Below are 19612 nucleotides of genomic sequence, written 5' to 3'. Positions count from 1 at the left end.
TTCACTTTTGGGAACAGTGATTTAAAAATTTTTAAAGATATGACATTTAATGCATATTCCTGTAGGTCTGTTTTACCACAAAACATCCTATCATATAAAATTTTCGCGATAATGCCTAAAATATAAGGAGATACTAAGCTGTATTTTTCTCAGTAAACCGTAACTGTAGACGGTTTAGTCTGGAAACATTTTCATTATATACTTTTGTTCACATTTTGTACATTTAACAATACTTAAATCGATTTTACCTAAAAATTCAATTTTTTACAGTGGTTGTCTCTATCCCTAACTCACATTTTAGAACTATTTTAAAGCACTAATGCTGGGTTTCTGTTTCATCTGCAAATGGTAAATAATGACTTTCCTCTTTCCTCACTGTGAAATGATTTACTGCATTGACTGCTATAAGCTGGATATTAAAAGTAAACAGTAAAACCACCAGTTTTCGGACACTTAAGCTTTTCTGCAATATTTATTCCACTCAAATAATACATACCCTGGTACAAAATCATATCTACAACAATGTATGTTAAATTTATCAAACAACTTTTTCTCAATGTTGATTTTGTTAAATACCGGTACATTATAAAATTTCACAAAATCCCAAAATATTATCACCTTGATAATCCCCCAGAATTTGGACGCACACTGTGCGCATTCAATGTCAATGCGTGTACGAGGCCACTGAAAAATGCGCTGCACCATCCCTTGTTGGTGCAAGGTTGCATCGGAGACATTGGTATCCGAATTCTGGCGGGTCGGCACTTGCATTCAACTCCTGTACATTTAGTCACTGCGTCGGCACGTACAGACATTTTGTTTTTCTTTTGTGTTTTTGGGGATACCATCACACTCTGAGCTTGCTTGTGATAAGCGAAAAATCTCGCAACAGATCGGCATATTTCTCAATTATTAGCCCTTTTTCGGCGACCCTGATTCTTAACACGGGACTTAATTCGCACACGCTTTGGAAAAGTTTTGCCGATTCTGCATTTTTGACAGCAAAATTTGGGATCTTAGATGGATTTTTGGAGGCACTTCCTGTTGTGAACAAGAGTGCCTGTATGTGAAACCAGGGAGGCGAGACCTCCCTGGTGAAACGATGTGATATACGTGTGTTGTGACAATAGAATTTGCTGACTTGTGATGAGTGATAAGTGTCCGGATTCTGGAGGTTGGCCAAAAACTGGGGGTTTTACTCTACATATCACATCTACAATTTGTATAGCTATCTCCAATGTTCATAAAGGATTGATCAATTCTTCAAATCATGACTTGATCAAGACTACTTTTTGCTCAGCTGTGCCATATTGATGAAGTTTTGTGTGCATGTGTGCATCACAATTATAACAACGATCAACGACATCTATTCATTATGATTCATGAATTAAAAGAAGATAGAACTCTAGTTGCCCATCAGTAGCAGACTTCATGATAAATAATGATTACCGGTAAAAAAAAAAAATCCCCTACCCCAGCTAGCCAAGGGATTGGTCATTGCTAAGAATATTGCAGATTTAGCCTGAGGAAAGAATAACTCAGTGCTGGCACCTGAATCAGGCAATGCTTGTTTGGTTGGAAACATCAATGCCACAGCTGTGTACACAGATCTAGCTGCCACATTCACAATGTGAATTCAGACGTTCTTGACAAATGCTTCTACACTGTACTAGCTACAAGACCTAGCTGGTTTAGTCACCTCTAGTCTCAGGCTCAGCAGTGAAGAAGTGTGTCAAATCATGTCAATTCAGTAACAGTATCTTCATGCATCACTTAGAATCACTACATGGATTCATAAGTCACAGAAGCATTTATTGCAGAGCCTACGAGTCAGTACTATCGGTTCAAACAGATACAGTAGATCACAATGCAACTAAATCTATTATCGATCACACAGTAATAGGTCTAATCACCACATCAGCTTGATCACTCAATCGTACTGTATACAGTCGTTGCCTCGCTCGCGTGATCACTCGAGCGATTATGATGTAGATCTAGCAAAGTGGCGGTTCGCTTGTTCTGTACCTTTAAAACACAAACAAAACACAAGGATTTACCCACTTTGACATCTTATCATAATATTCACCCTCGTATGCATGAGAAATACTGCGTATTTACCTCGTAAGAGTCGTAGTCATGTGCAGAAGACGACTTTGTTTCGACGTTTTCGTACTAACCGCCGACTTGAACGTAGCAGACGGGGTCACACAACACAACACAGCACATGTGCGAAAAAGAGCAGCTGGCATATTTTAGTCTTTTTTCAAGTGTCATAATATTAAATTAAATTTTATAGATAAATTCTAGGCAAGAACATATCATATACTCTTTGAAATATTTAATTTTGCTTTTATGATATATTTAAAAAAATTAAAGGATATAATTGATGAAAATATCAAAATAATGTGTTTTATATCTTACCAAAACCTTGCAATCAAGACTAATTTGGTAAACAAAGTTTACAATACACGTCTGAAAACAAATGATGGCGCTATAGCTCTCAGCAAAGAAGGTGATTTTGGTCACCCACCTGTGCTGTACCCACAGAACTCTTAATGTGGCTGTACCTAGCCAGTACGACAGGTCCACGTTTCCGCAGATTATTTTTTACGGGGAAGTACAGGCCCTACTAGCACTTCAGTCTTGATCCTTAAACTTTCTTGTTTATTTTTTTTTCTTCGCTGAATTATTGTACAAGTTTTCTAGGACTGCACAGAGTACTGTATACAGATTTCCAGCTTCTGTAGATGGTAGGATTTTGTTTGTTTGGTTGGTTGGTGTTTTGTTGTTGTTGTTGTTGTTGTTGTTGTGTGTTTTTGTCCCCGCCGAACGAGTTCGAGCAGGGGACTATGAAACGGGCTCCGTACGTGTGTGTGTCCGTGTGTCCGTCCGTCCGTCCGTCCGTCCGTCCGTCCGTGTGTGCGTCCGTGTGTGATCAAAATCTTCAATCTGCTACTCTGTCATTTATGAGCCAATTTTGAGACTCCTTCGCCATTTCTAACCCGATTTCGATTCCGTTTGCCTTATATGATAGCACTACATGGGAGCTTTGAAACTTCTACACAGAATTTCAGTCGTGACCTTTGACCTTGACCTTTGACCTATATTGTACATTTTGCTACAAAATGCTACTCCTTCGCCATTTCTAACCCGATTTCGATTCCGTTTGCTTTATGTGATAGCACTAGGTGAGGGCTTCAAAACTTCTACACAGAATTTTGACCTTTGACTTCTTTGACCTTTGACCTTGATTTTTGACCTGTATTGTACATTTTGCTACAAAATGCTACTCCTTCGCCATTTCTAACCCGATTTTGATTCCGTTTGCTTTATGTGATGGCACTAGGTGAGGGCTTCAAAACTTCTACACAGAATTTTGACCTTTGACTTCTTTGACCTTTGACCTTGATTTTTTGACCTGTATTGTACATTTTGCTACAAAATGCTACTCCTTCGCCATTTCTAACCCGATTTCGATTCCGTTTGCTTTATGTGATGGCACTAGGTGAGGGCTTCAAAACTTCTTCACAGAATTTTGACCTTTGACTTCTTTGACCTTTGATCTTGATTTTTTACCTATATTGTACATTGGCTACAAAATGCTACTCCTTCGCCATTTCTATCCGGATTTCGATTCCGTTTGCTTTATGTGATGGCACTAGGTGAGGGCTTCAAAACTTCTACACAGAATGTTGACCTTTGACTTCTTTGACCTTTGACCTTGATCTTTTGACCTATATAGTACATTTTGATACTAAATGCTACTTCCGGCGGGGACATATTTTACGCACCGCGTAATTTCTACTTTTCCTTGTTTTTCTTATGGGACACATCCGGGCCCATCTGCTTTAGTTACAATCAATCCCGCATTCCTCATTCGAAGATTCGAAGTTGCGTGGGCATCACTTGTGTGGGACTCAAAGTACTCAGCCTAGACTAGACCGTTCAAAATCCGATCTTGTCTTCCCAAACTTTTACAAAAGGTGGAAACAGCTAAGCAATCCTGCCTGCAACTGTAAAGCAAAGGATGCCCCCAACGGTTTGGCACTTGCCTCCTAGATAAAGGAAAAGAGAACCAACACAGACAATACATGATTATTCTTGGTCAGCTCTTTCTGCGCAAGGGACTTTGAACAGTGTCCCGGCACTCAAAGCACAAACAGGGTTAAAGAAATTACCCCAAAGTTACAAGGGAGGGGGGCATTTCATGAAGCGTTTGGGTTGTCGGAAAATTTATTTTGCTCTCAGCCAATCAGATGCAAATGTTTGAATAGCTTACAACAATTTGTCAGAAGAAATATCTGACAAAACGCTTCATGAAATGTCCCAAGAGAAGCATTCTGCTCAACTGTTTGTTTGTTTGTTTGTTTGTTTGTTTGTTTGTTTGTTTGTTTGTTTGTTCATTTCCATCTGAGAAGATGGCTGGATAGCCCATATTCAGCTACGCTAAGCTGGTCTTCCATGGGGTCCAGCGTACATACTCAAATTGTAATAGTCGATGCTGAAAATGATTGAATAATAAGATATTTTATGGACTGACAGTAAAGATATAAAGTTGATTCCATTACAAGAAAAACCAGATCTATAAACCTTCATCACTCTCCCCGTCCCCTTAAACCCACAAATTTATATTAAAACGTGCTTCTTCCAAAACAAAATGAAACAAAACAAAAACACTAACGGTGGCCCGGTGGCCCGGGGCCACCAAAAATGAAAGTCGGGCCACCAAATTTCAAAAAAGGGCAAATTTAGTGGCCCGCCTCGGGCCACCAAAAATTTTGAAAAGTATGTCAATAAATTCGTAACTTTTTGCGCCGGAAATTAGCAGTCAAATTTGTTTAAAGGATGGATGAAAAGGACTGAATGAGTGCCTGAGAGTGAGTGTTGCGAGTTTGTTGAGGTTTATTTATGAGTAGATATGTCCAACTTCCAATTCTTACTATGATAAAACTTAGATGTTTGACTCATTAAAAACACAGGACTTTAAATGTTTTTATTGTTTTTTTCGGGCCACCAAAACTTTGAAATTGAGGATTTTGGTGGCCCCATCGGGCCACCAAACAAAATAGTTAGTGTGGAGCCCTGCAATAGGCCTATTGGTCTGCACTTGTCACACACACACACACACACCACACTCTCAGTCTCAAGTCAAGTACACAGATATTTATTATGCATCTACGCATAGACACACAAATCAGTGGAAAAAATAATTATTGCTCAGTGATCGCTGTATAATTCTCTAGTATAAGGTCTGACGTCATCACATTTTATTATCATTTTGAATCCACCGCATATAAAATTTCCCCCATTTTCTCGACTCTTTAGGATGAGTACGCATGTTTGAGTTTGAGTTCTTTACATGGCCTCCAAGAAGGTGAGAAATAAGTACGGGTTAGCAACGACCACGGGACAGACGGACCATTCTCTTCCATTGTCTCAATATACTCTTCTCTCTCCTTCGCGGCGCGTCTACCCGTGCCCCGGCGTCGAGAGTTCGGAGAGAGGAAAATGATGAAGGGACCTGGTCGAAAGACACCAGCCAAGTGATTGGGTTTGTTAAAGCTGGTAGCAGAGTATGATCACCTATATTGTCTATACTTGAAAGTCTTCAGTACAGGGTGCCATTATCTTTTTCGTGTTGCACCATAGTATTTCAATGATATATAACCTGAATGTTTTTTGGTTTTTTTTTTTCTATAGTCAAATCTGTCAGGAGTCAATGTAATTGTATAGTGTTTGAATTTTTCATTGCTGGGCGAACCAAGGAGATATTAAACGAGACTAGTACCTCACTGGGTGAACGGAGTGTTAGACAGAATTGAATTCAGTGGGTATTAAAGGGATCATATAGTTCTGGTTGAGACCTAACTTCAGGTTTCTTACATTTTTGGTTAGATAATGAGAAACCTCGAAATATGAAAGAGCCTGTAATTCCAAGAGGAATTCAAAGTTTATTTGATGAAAATATGGTTCTGAAATGGCTGAGATACCCAAAACAGAGCGATCCGAAGAAAATGTGGGACCCACATTTTATTATGATGGCTTTGTTTTACTTTGTTTTTGGATGTCTCAGCCATTCCAAAACCGAATTTCATCAAATAAACTTTGAATTCCTCTTAGAATGGTATGCTCTATACTATTTCATAAGTAGTTTCTTGGTATGTCACAAAGAGTTAAAAGCCCAATTCTCATCTCAACCAATACTGTACCATCCCTTTAAGTGGCAGTGGTGTCGTTCTCTTCAAGTAAACTGCAGTTTTCGATGATTACGTAAACTATATTGCTGTGTTTGACAACATTTGACTGACATGTAAGGCGTATTATGAATGCGAGCCTTCTTTATTCCTTCTCTTACGGAGTTGGGTAAACCACTAGACAGTCAACTCTGTCTTGGACGTGGATGGCGGATATGATTGTGTTAGCAAGGCAGCCTTTCGTATTACCCCATCTACGGTGAATGCTCGTCAACATAACATGACTTGTCCAGCAGACAACTAACGTTGATTTCTATACAGTGAGGAGAAATGCACTAAGGGGAGTGTGGGTTTTTCTTTTCAGAATATATAAAGACAACTGTGAAAAAAATAATGATATGTTAATGCTGTTTTGTTTCTTGAATGCATGCGTGATCGATAAATAAATGGAAAACAACGTTTTAGTGTCATTGTTGCTATCATTATTTTCTAGACGTATATAGCTAAGAGTGATAAACTAATTTATGTGCTTGGTCGCGTGAATGAAGGACAAGCCAGAAACACCAGATATTGTGAGAAGGATAAGTGTTTGTTGTTTCTTATTCGACTTTTCTAAATCTTATTTTGATATTTCCTACACACAAAGTCCTATTATGCCTTTCAAGCTCACTGGACTTTTTTCTTTTTCTTTTTCTGTTTTTTTTTTCGCACTCAAGCATCAAACGACGCCAAAACAAAAACACAAACACAGGGACACGGGCTGAGAGATAATCCTGGTTTAGGGAGCCGACCAATATGACGTCACAATACTTCCATGCACAACAATTCCCAGATGGCCTTCTGCTACGATCGGACAATGCAGCTTTATTATACCCGTCGAAGGACAGCCAGCATTGTTCAATACAGATTGTATGAATAAACAGATATCTTATACCTCCAAATCCCCGCAATTCATAATTACGCCTTTCCCTTCAAGAGCCGCCCTAAAGTGTCACAGCAACTAACTCTTGCAGGTATTTTTTTCTTCAAAATTATACACTCGTATAAACAAGCTTTACAGATATCAGATTTCACTCTTATTTTTACGTTTTCCCCAATTCAATTCAATTCAATTCAATTCGGTTTTATTGCAAATCAAAAGAAGCATAACAGTAAGTCCGCAGACTAGTGCCATGCGTACAGAATAAAAGTATATACATTCACAGTTAAAAAAAAAATCAGAATGTTGAAAACCTATTAAATTATTCTGTCATACCAATATCGTATTCCTTACAGTCTTATAATTAAACATCACATTTACATAAGGTTAAAACTTGATACACATGTGGTTATATTGATGTACACGTACATATAGATGCAGACATTCAAAAATATTTAAAAAGTAATGCCTTGATGGCAATGAGTAAAGGTGACTTTTTTTTTATTCAAGGCTGGAAAAAAAAAGAAAAGAAAATGCATATAAACACCAAAAATACAAAAGCCACGAACATATCACAGAATGTAGTAAATACAGAGGTCAGTGAAGACAAGCGACACAACCAGTAAACATTGAACTATTTGTATATTGTCAAGAAGCAGACTCGGGTTACTTTTTCATGACACCGGAGTATCCCCCTTCTCTTTCCCATTGTATTTTCTTTCTTTCTTTTTTCTGGGCTCAAGGCAGACTGACTTGATAACTGTAGATATTCGTTATAACATTATTTCGTGCTGGCAGCTGATTTACGTGAGAAAAGAAGAAGAAGAAGAAGAAGAAAAGCATGACAAATTTTGGTCAGGGTCTGCTATGAACTGCGGCAGTAACAACAAGATTGTATTTTGTATTTCTCGTCTAGATTATCGTTGAGAACTAACAGTTTGGTTTGACTCCACTGGCATATCTGTTTGCGTGAAGTGTCAATGGCGTTATTGTGGGTGGACCTGAGAACATTATGAGTATGATTTGTCACGACTGCGAGTCTGAGACACTTCTTATGACGTAACAAACGAGGTGGGGCTACTGTTCTCCAGTGGCGGATATCTAAACCCTATGATGGAGCACCCATCCATGTCGGGGATAAAGGTTTCCAATGAACACCAAACGGCCTAAAAATATCACACACACAGACACATACAAACGAATAAAATACACATAATGGAACACACAAGCACGCAAGGGTGAGACGTCACTGTTTGTCACAAAAATGTTTGCATGCGGAATGTGGACAAGTCCTCAAGGTTCTGCGAAGACGAAGTCAATCAATTATTGAGAATGGATGTGGTATTCTACACGGATTATCTGGAAAAGATTGAGGATCCTCTTATCACAATAATTGAATGATCAGATATTTCTTACCAAAAAAAAAAAAAGTAAAAAGGTCCTATACCTCTCATCGTATGAATGGAGAGAGATGAAGTGCCGAGGTAATTTGACACCTTCCATATTCGCTACAGAATAACAAACAAGTGAACTGCATCGTAATGTTCTGAGATGAATACTGACACGCAGGGGGGGGGGGGAATAAAAGCAATTATTGAACAGTACATGTATATATACAGTATTCTCCTAACAGTAATACATGAAATAAAAGTGTAGTGAAAAGAAATGAAGACGATTCGATCTTAGATCAATTTCCCGCACACAAAGATTGCATGATGCATTACTTGAAGTTGTTCTAACATTGATCGAAGCCTCTGACGACGCAATGAACAGTCTAATAACATCGACTTGAATTTAAAGAGTCCCAGCAATCTGCGTGTTAACTGGTCTCTTTTGATACCTTTTTGCCTGATTTAAAAAAAAAATGACCAAAATCACTAAATACTTCCTGAAAATGCATCATATTACCTCCATTTTTTTTGCTACACCCTGTTAGGCCGAACCTCTAAAAAGATCATCCAACTCAACTTTATTCATATTTCAGTTGTGACATCATCCTCCTACAACACTTGAACTGAACAATAATTGAAACAGCAGTGTTCCTTATCATTTATTGCTTATTATCTCCTGCACTTGCCACAACTTGTTATTTTTTCTAAGGAACGTTACTTGTATATTCGTTATTTTACGTAGAAATAAATGGTAAGGCACATACAAGATTGTGATGTCACAGCTGGAATATGGAAAAATGATCTGGATTATATTTTCAGAGGTGATCCTTTAAAAATTAAAAAAAGATTCCAAAATGATGCATATTTTCATGAGGTATTTTGTGATTCGGCTATGTATGTCATCACTAGTAGAGGTCAACATAAATTTGGATTACAGGAACTTTTAATGTTCAGTCATCGATCTTCTTTTTTTTTTAGTAGAACTACGTATTCTGCTGGTGACTGCTTGAATGAAACATTAGGAAATCGATAACGTTATGTCCATACTTGGGTCAGCGTTTGCAGACGTAAGCTTCCTTCAAGCGAGAAGAAGACAGAAACGAGTCGAAAAGAACACTTCTGTGGATGGGCACTGACGCGTGGAGGGCTAATAAAGAAGAGGGAAATCTCAAGAAGGAATGTACATCGTCTGCCCAAGAATAAGTGAATGTGTACATAAATATGCCAGTTGCATGCGTGGCGCATGTATAAAGAGTGATCATCAATAACTTTCTCCATAATAAAGCCAAGCGCTGCGAACATAGTTCTGTTGAAAATTGTTTCATGTCGCGATGAGTAGATACATCGTTACTTTCATTTTGCAGTCGAGCTTTGATAGCAGTTGACACACTCAACGTCACGAACGTATCATTCTGAGGTCTGTCGTCTGCAAGGAGCGCACCATGGCGTCTTGCAACTGCATCGACCGAGTTCTTTCGAGAGTCTTTTACAGGTACGGTAAATTGGTTGCACGGCATCCGCTGGTGTTCTTCTTGGGACCCATGATCTTAGCAGGAGGCCTGGCTGTCGGAATTATGTTCCTGCAGATAGAAACTGACATCGTCTTTCTATTCTCGCCCGATTCGAGTCAAGCTCGTAAAGACGCTCCGTTTTTCTACGAGGTCTTTCCAGTCGATTACAACAATTACTGGCAGAGTCGGGGAAATGGTTCGGAAGATCTTGGGGCGAGAGTTATCATCGAGTCCCTTGTCGGTGGCAATATCATAACGGAGGAAGCAGTAGCCGAGATATTGCGATTCGATCGTGGAGTGCAAACCTTAACCGTTGAAGACTCTCGTGGCATTCCGCATCATTATGGCGACATGTGTGCCTCTCATTTGGATGTATGTCAATCGAATCCTCTGCTCGAATTATTAAAGTACAATGCTAGTCTCGTGGGATCAAGAACCCTCACATATCCGTTTGTTCACCTGCCTGACACGAATGTTATTTTCCTTGGAGGTACTTTGGGAGACGTAAAGCTCGCTGGAAACCAAGCGACAACGGTGGAAAGAGCAGGACTCTTTGCTATATTATACTCGCTTAAGACAACTCCAGAATTTCAGTCACTTGGCATCGAATGGGAGGAGATGTTCTCTCAGTATGCAGATGACTTCCGGTCTGACATCATTTCCGTTTCGTACGCCGTGTCCACCACGCTGGACAACGAGCTCGTGCTCGCCACTGACGAGGTTTTTCCCCTGGTTGCGCTCGCCGCGGTGCTTTTGTGCACCTTCTCCGTCCTGTCTTGCGCCATGGCTGACTGGGTGTTCAGCAAGTCTGTGCTGGGCATCATGGGAATCGTCTCGGCGTCTCTGGCCGTGGCAGCCACCTTGGGCCTCTTGTCCTTCGCAGGGGTCAACTTCAACATAGTTGCATTATCCATGCCATTTCTCATCCTCGGTTAGTATATTTTAGACACAATTTTGTATCTTGCTGATCAAACATGTTCGCGTGTATGTGTATGTGTGTCTGTGTGTCTGTGTCTGTGTTTGTACGTGCTTTACGATGCGTCCGCGTGTGGTTTCATATGGCGTGATTTGAAAATAAAGGATTTTCTTGTTTGAAAACATTAACAAGAAAGAATGGTGTGGAGTTAGGAGAACGACAAAGTTTAGAAATATATATATATATATATATATATATATATATATATTGTTTTACTGTTTACCCTTCATTATAGGTATTTTGTTTCAATGGTAATCTTTGATACATCTTAAGTTTCAATTGTACAAGTTAGATATTAATTCAAAGATTTTTGCGGCATTTGAGAGTTGGAACATTAACTACCATGCCTATAATTCTTATATTGTCTTGATATTCTTAGGCTGTAATGTTTCCATACATTATGCATGCAATTGATTTTTGTGCGTACATTATAGAATAACAAAGTATTGAAGTTCTTCACTATTCTGACCCCTATAATGTACGCAACAAATTACTTCACACGAAAATTTGGTGTTGATTAAAAAGATGTGATCTAATCTACCCCTGATAGCCCTCATTAGAGGGCCCTTACACTACATTAGCCCAGTACTGCATGCATTCTCTCAAGTACCAATTTGTACACCTTTTTCACGAGGGACCAAAGTAGGTCAGACACCTTGTCGAAATGGTACAAGTATCATAAAAAATCGAGTTGAGAACCTTTATTTCAGTCCAGAGCCTCTCGTGCTGTACTTCGATGTTTCCTACCTACCCTTGGGACACGTCTCTACGTGTATACGAAACAAAATCAACGCACAAGATGATGATAACCTCAGTTACATTCCGTCTTAACAACCCCTTTCCCCTCCCCCTCCCTCCACTACAGGTATTGGACTTGACGACATGTTCATCATGATTGCACATTGGCGGAAGACCAACCCAAGCGACTCGGTAGAGGAACGGCTGGGTAAGACGTACTCGGAGGCAGCAATCTCGATCACCATCACCACCCTCACTGACGCCATGGCCTTCGGGTTTGGAGCCATCTCGCCACTCCCCGCCGTGCGCGTCTTCTGCTTCTACACGGGAGTCGCCGTCCTCTTCGACTACCTCTTCCAAATCACCTTCTTCGGTGCCTGCATGGTGTATGGTGGCCACAGAGAAGCAGCCAGCGCTCACTGTCTAACGTTTAAAAGAGTACTTCCCAAAAGGAAAGATCAGTCAATTATTTATAGATTGTTCTGTGCAGGTGGACTTAGTGCCGAGGATCGCAAATGGAAATTCAAGCGATCTTGCGAGACCGGTCTGATGAGATTCTTCAGGGACTACTACGGACCAGCGCTGATGACGCCAGTGGCTAAAATCTTTACACTGGTTGTCTTTTGTGTGTACATAGGTGGTGCAATATATGGATGTCTCAGGGTGACGGAAGGACTACAACTAAAATTACTAGCGAGAGAAGGTTCTCAAGCTTTCAAATTTTTTGAAACGCGGACCGAGTATTTCTTACATTACGGCCCATCTATCTCGGTTGCCATTCGAGAAAAAATAGAGTATAGCGACCCAAGTGTGCAGAGGATGTTAGAAAATGTTGTCACAGGCTTCGAAAGTAGTGATTACTTCCATTCATCCCAGTTCACAGAGTTCTGGCTTCGGGATTACCTGCGCTATCTTAGAGCGGCGAAAGTTCCTAGTAATGTCTCGAGAGAAGTCTTCATGTCCACACTCGCAGGGGACTTTCTTGAACATCCCCGCTTCAGCAGATTCACTGAAGATATCGTTTTCGCTGATGGGTCAAACAGGACTGAAATAGAAAGCTCTCGTTTCATACTTCTTGCAGACAGTTTGATTACAACTAACCAGCAAATCCGCATGATGGCCGAGGTACGGAAGAAATCGGAAGAATCAGAACTGGCACTGACCCCGTTCTCCCCGTACTTCATCGTCTATGAGCAGTTCGTACGTGTGCGCAGCCTCACCATCCAGAATATCTCAATTGCCATCGGCAGCATGTTCCTCGTCGCGCTCGTTTTCATTCCTCATCCCCTCTGCTCCCTGGTGGTCGCGCTCAGCATCGTCTCCATCCAGGTCGGGATCATCGGCTACATGTCGCTCTGGAGCGTGCATCTCGACGGCATCTCCATGATCAACATCATCCTCTGCATCGGCTTCAGCGTGGACTTCTCAGCCCACATCACGTACGCGTTCATCGGTGGCAAAGAGAGCTGTCCCGGGAAACACGCGGCGAAGAGGTTGTCGACAGCCGAGCAGCGAGTCGTCATGGGGCTGTACTCCTTGGGCATGCCAATCCTGCAGGGGGCGCTATCCACTATCATTGCAATCGTTGTACTCAACTGGTCATCAAGCTACGTGTTCCGCGCATTCTTCAAGATCATGAGCATGGTGATGATGTTTGGGATGCTTCACAGTCTGGTCTTCCTACCGGTGCTTCTCTCATGTTTCGGAGGATGTATTCGACTCGATCCTCTTGCAAAGGAAGACCCGAAAAAGCATTTCGGTAAGACGGCCGCTGTGATTTATCACGGGAACTCATTGCACATAATCACATGACACAGATTGGTTAAAATGTTGACAAAGACTGACTAGAACTGCTGAGTTTCAAAGCCCTAGCATGCCTGCATGTCATTAGATTTTGTGTGCGGTATTACTGGTCACCACAAACCAAATTTCTCTTGAGCTAGCCCATAGAATGCAAAAATAATTAGAAACAAAAAACAAAACAAAACAAAAGAGTGACATATTTCATTGTACAAAATTATTAGGAGGTGACATTATTATGCAAAATATGAAAATATGAAAAAATTAATCGATACAGTGTGATAATGTATGACACTCAGAAACATTCAGAAATTTATAAGAGAAAGTGTTGGCGTCATGATCTGTCTCCCTTTTCTTAAATTCTAAAACTCCATTCCTCCTGACCCTTTCCCTTACCATGTCAATACTATCGTCATTCCCTTTCCAATATACTCAATTCCCAATATCTTTTACTCCACTTTTCTCTATTTACCTTCTCCTTTTATACCACTGCATATTTCCTCTTTTTAAACTTTCTTTCCTTTTGGGCATTTTATATCATTATCAATTTTGTATATTATAGGCCTATCTTCACTCCCATGTCCCCTATCGAATTCTCAATCTGTCTTCACGCCCTATAATTATGCCTTATGTAATCACAGCGTTTCAATCGAAATTCATCTTCACAGTTTACTTTGTCGTACTAATTTTTTTGCTCATCTTCGTTTCCTTGCAGATACATCAAACATCTATACGATCTCCAAACGTGAGGGTCAACAGAACGCGGGGTTTAAGGCGGACGACGGGACAACTGAGAACTGAGAGACATGAAATAATGATTGTTCGTTCTTGTAAGAGAGTAAAATACGCAACCTAGATGCTGTCAATGTTTACCAGTATGATCACGATGCATTTGGTCTTTGGCTACATACAGTGCACTCCCGTAATAACGAACACGGTTATTACAAAATTCTCGTCACAACGAAATACAAAATAATTTAGGTTCCAAAATAATTATCTATAGCATCTTTCTTTACCTCACCGTTCGGTTATAACAAAATTGCGATACAACAAAAGAGCACCACCTGTCCCGACGACTTCGTTATAACGGGAGTAGGCTATATCGTCGGCCTCATGCCAAAAGGGCCTTAACACCATAGACTTTGTACACTATTAGTGCCCTTTTGGCATTTTCCTCACACACATTCCCACCTATGCTGAGGCCGCCAATAATGTCAGTCACCTCGAAACATTGTAGAATGACTAGGTTCAGTGGCCTGGCCTATACTCTATATTATAGTAACATTGCAATGCTGTCATTTCAAAGTCTAAGCATGTAAAGCACACAACATGCAAAAGAGTATAATATTGCTGACGGTTTGAGAAAGAGAAGTTTGCAGTTATCATTACAATATTTCGAGGCGATATTCCGAGGTCGAAATGTTTGCTGATACATGCAGGTAGTAGGTTTATTTGTAGTTTACAACATCTATGTGTACGCAAGGCGAATTCATATGTGTATATTTACAAAGAAAACAAATATGGACGCACAGACCATACCTATTTTACTATATAGGTATAATAGTCAGCAGAAACTTCAGTGAATTTGAACACAATATCCCATAATAAAAACTCGCTTGTTATACCATGCGGGTATACGGCTATATTCATTGTCCAGATTCCGTATCGCAATTTCATGAAGAAGTTGATCTAGAATTTTGATTTAATGGATAGGCTCAAATTGAAAGATTTTGTTTGTAATTCAGGCAAAATTTCCAAATGAAATGGCGCGGTTCGTAGTTTTTTTTTAAATGCCATAAAAATGATATATGATACAATGTAGAAATGATATTTTATACATATGTATAATATATATATATATATATATATATATATATATATATATATATATGATTTTATATCATATAGGTCTATATTGATTGATTGTTTGGCGCCACTGGGGTGTATAACGGTATGACAAAGTATCCATCATTAATTAACCTATAATGACGAGAATTTCAAGCTTATTCTCTTTCTTTGTCTCCCTCTGACTCTCTTTCAACATTACAAGAGTCTTTAGATTTTTTTTTTCATGAAACGAGGCATAGGTGTTATGACTCATGAAGAGGTTTATATACATATATATATATATATATATATATATATATTGAAAATGACTTTCATAATATGTTTACATCATAGTAGTATATACGGATTATCATCATCAAAATTAATGAAAAATGAACTCATGTCTATTTACACTCAGTCTTTTTGCTTATCGATGGGGAGGACATTATGATTTGTCATTATATGTTTCTTGCGTCGAGTTGTTATAGTGCAACTGATTCACAAATTGCCCTACAATACATCGACGTTGATCTAGATCAGTTGCAGATTTTTATATTATGTAGTTTGTTTATTTGTTTGTCTGTTTTTTGGGTTTTTTTTTTTTTTTGGGGGGGGGGCATATTGATAAGTTTGTTTTATTCTTTGTCTCAGCCTGCGAAAAAACAGTAGATATAATAATGAAGAAACAAACTGGTAATGCATTTTTGGCCAATAAAGCATGAGTTTATTCGACTCAAATTTTCGGCGTCCTACGCCTTCTTCAGGAGTCTTAACAATGACGGTGTATCGCAACAAAGCAAAGCAAAAATTGAACACGTGTTCAATTTTGTTTTGCTTTGTTAATATACCGTCATTGTCAAGACTCCTGAAGAAGGCGTAGGACGCCGAAAATTTGAGTCGAATAACCTCATGCTTTATTGGCCAAAAATGCATTACCAGTTTGTTTCTTCATTTCTTCGTGGAGCCAATACGTGAAATCTCAACGTGTTTAGGCCTATATTATGTATATGTATATATATATATATATATATATATATATATATATATATACGAACATCTATGTATTCAAATATATCTCTCGCAACTCTCGGGTGAATGCTTATTGTTGTGGTATAAAGTGTTTTGGTCAACAGTCCTTTTTATGGGGCATAATAAATTATTCTTTGTTGCATATTTATTGATTATGGTGTGTTTGCTTTTGAAGTTTGAAGTTTTGAAGTTTTATTAGCATACAACAATTGAACATGTACATTTTCAATCATAACATTGTATAATTACATACATATGTGAAAAAAATACTTATCTATTACTCATTTACAATAACATAATTAAAGGATGACATTTGAGATTTATATTTAAATATGATACGTGTAGCATAATTCTACAAAGTTGTTGTTAACAAGGGAACCAAAAGTTACCACAAGTGCTAGTCGAGATTGGTCACCTTGATATTCATACATGTACTAAAAGCTAAACACAAAAGAAAAATTATTACATGGTTAGTTGAAATGGCTGTTAATATCTATAATACAATGTACATCATTCATTTTCTAACATAGAAAACTAATCATACTTGATACAGTATAATATCTATTAGAGTAGGAAATCTACAAGGCATTTACGAAATGTAGATCTTTTGCTTTGTTCACGCATTTCTCGTGGCAATGTGTTCCAAAGTTTTGGTCCTAAGTAAGAAATCGAAAATTGTCCCTGTGTGGTTCTAAATTTTGGTAAGTACAACATTCTTTTTTTCATTTGTTCTTGTCCTGTAAGTATGATGCACAATTTGGCAATATTCATACAGTGGGTGCGGAAAAGTTCCATTGTTGAGATCGTACATAAATGTTAAAACTGAAAACTTATGTAACCTAACAACATCTAGAAGTTTGAATCGTTGGAACAATGGTTCTGAATTCGTTCGTAAAGTAGAAAATGTTATAGCTCTCAGAACCATTTTTTGAGAAATATGTATACAATTTAAGTGAGATTTATAAGTACTGCCCCATACCTCAATACCATATAATATGTGTGGTTGTATAAAAGATTTATACAAAAGCACAGGAATGCGCTGCGGAACATACTACTGTCTTAATTATTTATACAATACACCTACTTTCCTTCGAACACATTTATTTACCAATTGAATGTGAGGTTTCCAAGTAAGATGACAGTCAATCTGAGTTCCGATGAAGGATGTAGCACTCACTTCATCAATGTCTGTGTCAGATAGTTTTATTGCACCCCTCATCGCAACTATCTGGCGTTTTCTTCTTATTACCATATAATTTGTTTTATCTAAATTGATTGTCGTGGTGCCCTAATGTGGAATAGTTTGCCAAGCGATGTTAAACAAAGTGTTTCTTTAGCTGCATTCAAAAGTGCAATAGATACGTTTTATACAAAGGTAGGATTTTTAAGGTAATTACTTGCAGTTTTATGATGAGTATGTGTATTAAGTCTATATATTTGAATGGTCCCACTTTATTTTCTTTTATTTTTTCGTTTCTTTTTCATTTATCACATGTTTGTATATATATGCATATTTTTCTTCTTCTAATGCGTAAGTGATTTTATGGTATTATTTCAGTATAAATTGTAGTATTCTTTGATGTGTTGTTGATTTTATAGTGTATAATAATTGTGTTTGTTTTTATCTATTATGTTATGTATACTAAGTATAAAATGTTGTATTATGTTACTTTGAACTGTTTTTACCTCTTCACGGACTCACTGAAGAACAGCCATTGGCTGAAGTGAGTGACCGTGTCGAAATAAAATAAACTGAAACTGAACTGAACTGAACTGATTGTAATTTTATTGGCATTGCACCAAGTTTGAACTTTGTGCAGGTTTTCATTTACTTCATTCACATCTATTTCTTTTTGGCGAGCAGCATGAAAAATATTTGAGTCGTCAGCAAACAATCTGAATTCAAAGAAAGAGCAAGAGCGTGGCAAATCATTTATAAATATCAAAAAGAGTGCATGTAGGCCCCAAAACTGACCCTTTCGGGACACCACAAGTTATAGTCTTCGGTGTCGAGACCATTCCTCTATAAGATAGCAGTTGAGATCTGTTGGACAGATAATCAGCAAACCATTGAAGTGGAATTCCACGAATACCATAATGGCCCAGTTTACATAGAAGAATATCATGATTTATCGTATCAAAGGCCTTTTTAAAATCTATAAAGATACCAAGTGTTACTTTTCCTTCATCAAGTGATATCATTAGTGTATTTATACAAGATCAATTAAAGACAATTTCGTACTGTATCTCTTACGAAAGCCATACTGGTGTTTATAAAAAATATCATTGGACTAAAAAAAAATCAACCAGTCGATCATTTACAATTTTCTCTTAAACCTTCCCAATTATTGGCAGAACGGAGATAGGTCGGTAATTTCCAGGGTTCGATTTCGGTTCTTTTTTATACATTGGTGTTACTTTGGCCATCTTTAAAGCTTGAGGATAGATTCCAATTTCTAAGGACAAATTAAAAATGTAAAGCAATGGCTTATAAACAAAACTTGCTGCATCCTTTATTTCCGATAGCACATTGGAAAAAAGGACTACTTACGACGATTTCCCCAGTTTTTATGCTGACTATTATCATGCAAAGAGAGCAGCCGATATGCTAATTACTATAGTAATACATGATGACATGAAACTGATGACGATTTGCGACGGTGACAAAGTGACTAGCATGATTTTTATTATGATAATGCTTCCACTGACGATATGAAAACAATGTTCAGGGGTAGTATGGTCGAAATACGAGATGTAGTGATATAGGGATAACGATGATGGTAATAATCATGATAATAGAATAATATAACAATTATGAATACCATAGCACTGATAACTTTAAGTGTTGTCTTGATCATTATACTATAGGGTCAATCAGGTGCTATTTTTGTAATTATTGCTATTGTTATTGCTATCATTATCACTGTTATCATGATTATAATTATTGGTATTATACATCAGTGGTATAGAAGTCGATATAAAAAAGGATAGTCGCATCATCATTACTCCTCTCATTCATTTTTGGTAATTAATTTTTTTTTTACATCGAAATTGGTGGACCGTTCTTTTCTTCACTACTTTGTGTATATTATCTTGCGTCTACGTTCTAGATAGATACGGTGGTTCATGACTCACATTACATTTATATTCTCCAGTTGTGGGTGTTTTGTGTTTGTTTTATGTGTTTGTTTTTCTTTTTTGTGCGATTGATTATCAGTGAATCCAGT

General features: G+C 38.2%; 2 protein-coding genes across 2 annotated transcripts in view; one reads left to right on the top strand and one right to left on the bottom strand.

The window, feature by feature from the left end:
• LOC139728861 (zinc finger MIZ domain-containing protein 1-like) overlaps window positions 1–2201 on the bottom strand; it is a gene marked incomplete at its 3' end in the record, with an annotated part of 313304 nt that extends 311103 nt beyond the window's left edge. The window contains exon 1 of the mRNA XM_071639801.1: window positions 2119–2201. The remainder of the gene's footprint in view (window positions 1–2118) is intronic.
• Window positions 2202–9946: 7745 nt separating this feature from the next.
• On the top strand, window positions 9947–14330 carry LOC139728859 (patched domain-containing protein 3-like). The gene is made up of 3 exons (XM_071639799.1): window positions 9947–10946; window positions 11857–13488; window positions 14245–14330. Exons 1-3 carry the CDS (start codon window positions 9947–9949, stop codon window positions 14328–14330), a joined length of 2718 nt encoding a protein of 905 aa, XP_071495900.1.
• The last annotated feature ends 5282 nt before the right edge of the window (window positions 14331–19612 follow it).

Source organism: Diadema antillarum, unplaced genomic scaffold (assembly GCF_040938485.1).
Source record: "Diadema antillarum isolate AM-2024a unplaced genomic scaffold, OU_Dant_1.0 seq00000203_RagTag, whole genome shotgun sequence".
NCBI lineage: Eukaryota > Metazoa > Echinodermata > Echinoidea > Diadematoida > Diadematidae > Diadema > Diadema antillarum.
Note: the sequence above shows the minus strand (reverse complement) of the source record. Positions and strands in the feature narration are given on the sequence as shown.